Genomic DNA, 8,941 nt, shown 5'->3' with positions numbered 1-8,941 from the left:
TTTTACATCAGATGGATTTAACAGCAACTGAATATGTAACAGTCTTTTAAATACAATGGTCAGACAACTGTGGAAATTGTGTTTAAAGTAAAGCTTGATACATTTGACATTTCCTCATTTACTGTCAACAGCCAATAAATAAATCAAGTGAAAGCTTAATTTGACTTTGGAAGTGCCCTTTATAATTATTATCCTATGGCAGGTTTCATTATATGACTTTTGCTGAAGTTAATACTGATAATCTAAAACGTTGAGTTGCAAAATGTCTGAAGGAGACAAATCTATTAAATCTGCCAAGCACTCTAATGCCAAAATCTGCAGAATGTCGCCCTCCTGTGAACTGTAGTTGTTCTGGCCGTTTGGTAAATAAATAATATCTACAAGATTTTGGTAGGGCTGAACATTACAAAATATATACATATATCTTTTTTCAATTATTTTTGTGTGATATTATGTCAAAAATAATAAGGGGAATGCTCATTTTTACATCATTATTCTCATATAATATGATTATATATAATTCTCTTCTTTGCGGCACAAGCATACATTTCGCCTTTAGAAAATGATTAAGGTTCGTGCAATTTGAAAATTGCAGTTGGCCATTTTGAGATTTTAAGTAAATTTCAATTAATTGTGCAGAACAAGGGTGGAATAAGACATCTATTAAGTGACTAAAGGAGAAATAAAAAAAAATGGTAAGGAGCAGTAGGCATCATTTAACACATACATGAATGTTTGAATCTTACCAAACCTCTAGTTTCTGAAGATTAATTCAGCTTTTATGACATTTTTTCCCTTTCGTTTTGTTGTCTGCTTGTTTTTTGTGTTTATTTGCATTTGAGAATGTTTGTTTAGTGAGTTATTTTGGTCCCTATACGATTATGAAGAAGAGTGGTACCAAATAAAGATGTCAGAATAGTAACCTTAAATTTCAACCTCCTTTTTGATGCAATGCATCATGGTGATCTTAATCAAATTCACAGGATAAAATTGAAAAATGACTGACCTGCAGGTGGCGCAAGAGGAAAGTCAGAGCATCACTCAGTCTGTGTGTGTATGTTTACATTCTCTGGGTGCCATGAATGTCTGGACAACATTTCAACTTTCAATTTTATAGCAATCTATCAAACTGTCTTTTTTTTAAAAACAAATTTTAGTCCTAACCAAAGTGGTCGACCAACCAACCAAACAACAGACTAACATTGCCACAGACACTCTAATACATTACATTACATTACAGTCATTTAGCAGACGCTTTTATCCAAAGCGACTTACAGGAAGTGTATTCAACATAGGTATTCAAGAGAACTACTAGTCACCAGAAGTCATAAGTGCATCTCCTTTCTTAAACAAGCATCTCAAAGTATAAGCCAGAGCAAAAGTATAGTGCAGAGGCAGATTACTACGAAAACAATAATTGCAACAGACTAATCCGAATATAGTAAGTATGGCTAACGATACCTAAAACAACAGAACTACAACATGCCACACACTGTATTTGACTTCATCACTTGCAGTACAGGATACTGGATTATTTAATCAAAACATTTGTGAACAATGATTTTATCTTTCCATCAGCAACCTGACGGAACTAAAGTATCAAATGTAATGTTGCCACCTCATATCTAAAACAGGGTCTCTCTGAATAGACCCGTGACTGTTAAATGATGTCAAACTGCAGTAGTTGTTGCTGTTTGGACATAATAAATTATAACTCCTTCATAAAATTACTTTAATTATCAATTGTTTTCAAAGTGGTGTTTTTTGTGCATTTGCGCTGTTGTTGATCATTAACAGAGGTATGATGACGGAAAACCCCACTGCACAGTACTTCCTTGTACTACCTTCATATATTGAAAAAGGCACACATTACACGGAAATCAACAAAGCAAAGTGAAGGAGTGTGATACTTTTTTTCACTTGTCATATTTGAGGATACTGCATAAGAAATGGAAAAAGCTGTGATACACTTCATCATCCTGGTGGCCATCTCAGGTGAGCTCGTACCACATGATACAGCAGATAAAAGTTTTAATTCACTTAAATATTGAAGTTGCTGTATTCTAAATATCAGTGGGAAGTCACACATTTTCCTAACAGGGTCGAAGAGGAGTTTCTATGCGACTTATCTGACAATCTGCTATGCAAACATGTCAGCTAATTCAGCTGTTTAGCAATTTGATGATCACTTAACTTTACTCAGAAGTTTATTTCTGTTTGCAGCAAAAAGAAAATGTTAAAATTACCTCAAAGCTACAACTGAGCTATGAAAATAGTCATGATGCTTCTCTTACCCAGAGGTGTACTGTATTTAAGCTTCTTCAGGGAGAACAGGTGTTTTTTTTCTGCTGCAGATTTGTGTTTCTGGTCCTTTTAAGATCCCCATAAATGTCTCCTCCAGGTTTGACAAAAGGAGCTGGTGTGTTGCCAGACACTCCTCTGAATGCAGCTAGATAGGAGATAAAGTGATGTTCACCACAACACTGTCTCCCACGGTAACACCATTCCTATTAGTGGAATGGAGATTTGGTGATAAGTTGATGATATATATTTTGTGAAGGTCTTACCATTTATTATGTCCAAATAGCAAAAACTACCGCTGTTTGACATCATTAAACCGTCATGGGTCTATTCAGAGAGACCCTGTTTTGGATATGAGGTGGCAACATTACAATTAATACTTTAGTTCCGTCAGGTTGCTGATGGAAAGACAATCATTGTTCAAAACACACAGACTGAGTGCTCCTCTGACTTTCCTCTGGCGCCACCGTGAGGAATATTTTTAGTGAAATATCTCAACAACTGTTAGATGGACTGCCAGACAATTTGACAGGTATCTTCTGACTTTTTGTCTTGCGCCACCTGCAGGTCATCTTCTTTTTCTCTTTTTTTAAGATCACCATGATGCATTGCAACAAAATGAGGTTGAAATTTATGGTTACTATTCTGACATCTTTATTTGGTACCACTCTTCTTTATAATCTTATAGGGACTAAAATAACTCACTAAACAAACATTCTCAAATGCAAGTAAACAACAAAAAAAACGAAAGGGAATCTCATAAAAGCTAAATCAATCTGCAGAAACCCGAGGTTTGTCTATTCATGATGCCACACAATGATTCAAACATGCATGCATGTATTTAATGATGTCTACTGCTCCTTACCATTTTTTTATTCCTCCTTTAGTCACTTAAAATATGTCTTATTCCACTCTGTCTGACATACATCATGTGTAATCTTATTGTTGTTTACACTAAATGAGTATGAATTGATTAATAGTTAATTATGTATTAATATGAATGAATTATACTATCAAATGAACAGTAGTTTTCACATCTCCTCATTTCCCTTCAGGATGTCCATAAAAACCCATTTACCCCACTAGAGGGTGACGTCTTGCAGCTTTAGGTCATGACTGCATCTTAGTGGGTTTATCTCATTATGCAGACACTTTGTAACTCAACACGTAGCTCTGCGTTCACTGACTCGTATGATTAGAGCTGCCGGAGGCTCGCATCTAGTAAGACAGTCAAAGTTTGATCAGTGACATTTCCCTCAGCTGTTTATACCTCACAAAGGAAGATCAATGGATATTTTACCTTTACTTTGTACAGTTGCTGTGGCTTTCACAGGTAACAATCTTGTTGTTTGAATTGTTATTTTCTTCTGATGTCAGTGTTCAAACTATATTGTCTAAACTTTTAAAAATCGTTGAATTGTTAAGATTTTCATGGAAAGTTGCCCGTATCTTGAGGTCGCTATCATGCTTTTGTGACTTGATAGCAGCATGGACAGCAGACCATTCGCATAACTTGTAAAAGTAACTTAATTGCTGAAACAAAGAATGTATTTATAGTTGGCTCTAAAGCCTGTGGTCTAGGAAATAGTATGTATGTTTCTTAAATTTATATAAATAAAAAATTGATGAAGGTGTAGCTTCATTAGAAAGTGTTTGATAGATTAAGATGCAGAATATTAAACTGGCTGTTCTGATAGATAATCAGCCCACTGGTCTCTCGCTAAATGGTTCACTTTGTAAGACTTCAGTTCCATAATGTGGTTTAAATTGTCATCTACTTCAAATGCTTAAGATTGAAACCAACCACCGTAACTTTATTGCTTGTTTGTTTTCAATAGATAGACATCTATACTTATATATTATGGAAACGATTTGTTTCGTGTGTTCTTTTGGATTCTGATTCAGGATATTGTCACAGTGGCCGATTTTAACAATCTCCTCAACTTATCCGAGTTCCTCTCAGACCTGTAAATGTCTCCTCCAGGTTTGACCGAAGCAGCTGGTGTGTTGCCAGACACTCTGAATGCAGCTGTCGGAGATAAAGTGATGTTCACCACAACACTGTCTCCCACGGAAACACCATTCCTATTAGTGGACTGGAGATTTGGTGATAAGAACATAATATATTTCAATGTTAACAACATAACTGGACCAGCGTACGAAGGCAGGGTCACCCTCTTCATGTCTACTGCATCTCTGGAGCTCAGGGATCTGACTCCTGAGGACAGTGGAGAATACAGCGTTACCATTGCTTCAGTTGGAGCTCTACCGATTGAAGGGAACACAAGACTGGAAGTACAAGGTGAGGAAATTTCACATGTTACTTCACTTTCAATTCTGAATGGAGATTATGCATTACAGTTAAATAATGAATAAAAAAATGTGTTCAGGTGTTGAGTGGTTTTAAATGAGATCTATATAAAGCTTCAAAACATACTAGTTAAAACAGAATTCAGATTATGTTATTGCATAATGACGTGATAATAATTATATGATACTAAGACAAAACAAGCAAGGAAAAAGCAATTAAGTCAAATTTAAGTAAACATGCTCGGTTTACTTCTATTCCAAATTTTGGGATACATTTTCACCGATAATGACATTTTAAAGTCTATAAGTCGGACAGTAACTGTGAGATTTCAATCATTTCACTTGAACACTGATGCTGATGAGCATTATTCTTGTTTTACGTTGTGTAACTCTAAGTACTGATACAAACAATATGTTAAAAAAAACATCTATGGATACACTGTGTTTACTGTCTTTTAAACACACCTGTATACTCAAATGCATTCCTGCACAACTGTCCTGCCTTAATTTGCTGTTCATATATAGATCTAGTTGAGACACTGACGGTTTTATGGTCGTACTGTGTTAATGTCATAGGGTGAATTGGACTACATGATATTATATGGAAACTCTTTATTAGGAATAACCCCTTGAGTTGTGCCATCTCGTTTTCAAGGGGGTCCTCAACGGCAATTATACAATACAAGCACAATTAGACAAAACATTTAACAAAAACAAAAATGACAAGATAATTAAACAATACCAAATTTGACCCAAAGAAGAAAAAAAATTACAAGATATACAAAATCAGGAGGTCATATTAAACAGAGCATTGGAAATGTATCCTAAAGAACAACCACTTTAAAGTGCAGATTGGAAAAGCACTAAGTTAATTCAATGCCAGTACTGCCAGTACATGAAGACTCAACATCTCATAATAAGATTACGATTAATTCTCAGCTCCTGCAGCGTTTCCTTCTGCCGTACCTTTGTTATGTGTTGGCAAATGTAAAACCATTTTGTTTTTCATCCACAGTGCCAGTTTCCGATGTCATGGTAACTCTCAACAGCACAGACTTGGTGGAGTTCAACAGCTCTGTCCGTCTGTCCTGCTCCTCCTCTGGATCCTCTCTCTCTTTCCTCTGGCTGAACGGCAGCTCTAATGTTACAGCCAGTGACAGAGTTCAGCTCACCGATGGAGGCGCCAATCTCACTATAATTAATGTGACCCGCTACGACCATGGACCGTTCACATGTCAGGCGTCCAACCTTGTCAGTAATGGAACAAGTGCTCCAATAAACCTCTTCATCAGCTGTGAGTTACTAACTAACATGCACAGTTCTTTATCTGACAACATCTGGATGCAAACAGAGATAGAAAGTTTAGATTGTAACAGCTTAGTGAGGAGTGGCCTTGTGTTGTCTATTTTGTCCCCCATTTATTGTCCAAAGTATTAGAAACACATTTTTCAACCTTATGGAATCAAGGTTTCTTTTTGAGTGATGTGATGAATGATAATGCAGTATTGCAGAATAACGTTTTGCTTTTGTTTTCCCCTACATGCAGATGGCCCAGAAAATATTATTCTCACAATATCTCCATCACAAGAAAACTATGCGGAAGGGTCAGACATCACCCTGTCCTGCTCAGCTGACTCCAAACCTGCTGCCCAATTTATGTGGCTTCTGAATGGAAATCTGCTGTCTAACACTGGACCAGAGCTCAGACTGATGAACATTCAGGAGAGTCAAAGTGGGAACTACAGCTGTCAAGCCTTTAACAGCAAAACTCTGAGATATGAAATGTCTCAGCCTGTAGCCATCTCTGTACTGGGTAAGTTTCAATGAAAGGTTTTCTTCAAAAATATATGGACGCCAAAAAAAAAAAAATATATATATATATATATATATACATTTTTTGCACCTTTCTGCCTAAAGAGGATGCAAAACTCTGCTAATTTGTTTTGACAGGATCATTTTACTTGGTGAGGGTCAAATATTCAGATGTATTTTTCATTCACCTCACTCATGATTTTGTTTATGAGTTCACAAATAGCTGATATTGCAAAATTTATTTGGTTATGTGATTTTATTTTAATTTTTAAGGCATTTCAGGCGAGCCCGGAGGTCTTTCAGCTGGTGCCATTGCTGGAATAGTTTTAGGCTTAGTGGCTCTTTGTGCAGCAGCTGGTGGAGGGTGGTATTATTATAAAAACAAGTGAGTAAGAGAATAGCCTTTATTACCATTCAGACATTTCTGCCTTTCATCATGTATTAACAGGAGACTGACATTAGAGTTCACCTAACTTGAAATTAATCTTTAATTAATCTAACCTCTTTTACACTAGACTTAAGGTATTCAAAACAATAAAGATTTATTGTGATACATGAATGACATTCTTAACACATCATTCACAATAACAATCCTAATTATTTTCATTAAAAAATGCAAAGCTGATGTAAAAATTGAATTGTTTAGCATTATTGCTGCATTAACTTTAATCAGTAAACAATCTTATATTAAAGTTGAGAAATGTATTTTCTGTAATTTTTGAAAATTCTACCCAAACACAACACAGGTTACAGTTGAATTTTGAGTTGCATCTTGTGTTATGGACACATTTTAACAATTTATTTCTAATATTTAGAATCATCAAGAAAGCTCCGCCACATTCTGATAACAAAGGTTTGTATTTATCTGTTCTATTTCATTCTTACACTATCATATTGTATATAACAAAGACAGAATGCTTATAAACTACAGTATACCATAATTATACTGTATATACATACAATTGTTCATATGAATAATCAGATGTGACAAACCCTTTTTTTTTGCCTAGAAGTAGAAGAACCTGTTTATGAGAACACGTCAACGGTATATGAAAACTTATAAACTCAACGTTCATCTTTCTCTTAAAAGGTGAGTTTTTAATTAATTTTTCAGAATTTGTAAAACATGGATGAATGCATTTTGAAGTTACAAAGCACCAAGATGTTTCAGTAGCAATGATTCTACGTAGTTTATCTCAAGAAACTACTATAGGCCAACACTTACTGATCACTCATTATCACATACAGATGATCAAAGCCAAAACTCTTGAGTGAAATTTCCCTATTTTTCACGTATTGTCCAGCAGGCCACTTGGAGGACGAAGAGCTTCACAACAAGATAACAAATTTAGCAGCCATGACATATTATCACCATATTGATCCAGTTTTGGCTAATGTCTCAGCAAAACATTTGCCATTTACTCATCCAGTGGAGAGCAACAGTAGCATTTCTGCCTCATTTCCTGTCAAAAGCAAGCAAGCAATTCCAATATTCACTCTCCTTGTATTTTGCTGAAAAACCTCATCTGGAAACAAAGTTATGAATGTGAAAGGACTGAAACAGAATAAAAATCTCCATAGGGCTTAACTTGTGAGTTATTTATTAAACAAATATCTATGCTGTCTTTTATTGTACTTTGACCATTTTTAAAACATTTCTTGTTCTGCTATTACTAATGTGTTTGCAATTAAAGCAATGAAGTTACTCAGGTATTCTTTTTGTGTTTCGTGTACACTCTAAAAAGTAATTCAGGGGACCTATTACCACCACTGAATTAAATGCATGGTTGCAAGATAAGAATTCTAATTTATTGATTTAGATAAACCTTTTAAGTTGCAAACATTATTTTAATGAGTTGTGTTGACATAATAATGTTGGTAATTACATCAACTTAATATTGTTTGTAATTTAAACTCAAATTTCTGCATTAATTGATTTAAAATACTAATACTCAATAACTTAATGAAATTGGCTTGATAACTTAATTTTTCTCCACCTTGAGTTCAGGATTTCAAGTCTCCTCCCCTACCCACTTAACATGCCTGGATAAATTCAGACAGTTAAGACTGTGTGTTAGAGGACCTGTAGGCTGAACACATATGATACAAAGGACATTTTCAAGGTGAGTATCATTTCATTTACAAATAAATTATACTAAAGCAATGAATTTGGGCATATTCTCAATTGTGATATGACCAATAGTGGACTCGTGTACGGAGGTTAGGCTACACTTGTTAATACAGTTGATGGAATATGTTGTACTACTACACCAAGCTAACGCTAGTCATATTTAGCAGTGTAATTTGGCCATCCTACCCTTTAGTTTAGCATAGCAGTGGATAAGAATGATAAAGTTTCATTTGACAAATCTGCTCAGCTAGAGAGGGCTTTTCATATGTGCCGTGGGGAGGAGAAGCATGATTACATTTTTGCTTATTCGTGTAACCGTCAATTACATTGTGTAATCTAAATTTATTCACGGACACATTTAAAAAATCTTTTGTCATTCCATAGATA

General features: G+C 35.2%; 1 protein-coding gene across 1 annotated transcript in view; it reads left to right on the top strand.

The window, feature by feature from the left end:
• Positions 1-1,949: 1,949 nt before the first annotated feature.
• The window catches only part of LOC129109316 (carcinoembryonic antigen-related cell adhesion molecule 2-like), a 34,450-nt gene continuing 27,458 nt past the window's right edge, over positions 1,950-8,941 (top strand). Inside the window, 4 exon segments of the mRNA XM_054621345.1 lie at positions 1,950-1,995; positions 4,286-4,603; positions 5,627-5,905; positions 6,158-6,337. Of these exon segments, the coding sequence (XP_054477320.1) occupies positions 1,950-1,995; positions 4,286-4,603; positions 5,627-5,905; positions 6,158-6,337 (823 nt within the window).

Source organism: Anoplopoma fimbria, chromosome 20, assembly GCF_027596085.1.
Source record: "Anoplopoma fimbria isolate UVic2021 breed Golden Eagle Sablefish chromosome 20, Afim_UVic_2022, whole genome shotgun sequence".
Taxonomy (NCBI): domain Eukaryota; kingdom Metazoa; phylum Chordata; class Actinopteri; order Perciformes; family Anoplopomatidae; genus Anoplopoma; species Anoplopoma fimbria.
This window is presented reverse-complemented; position numbering and strand designations above follow the sequence as displayed.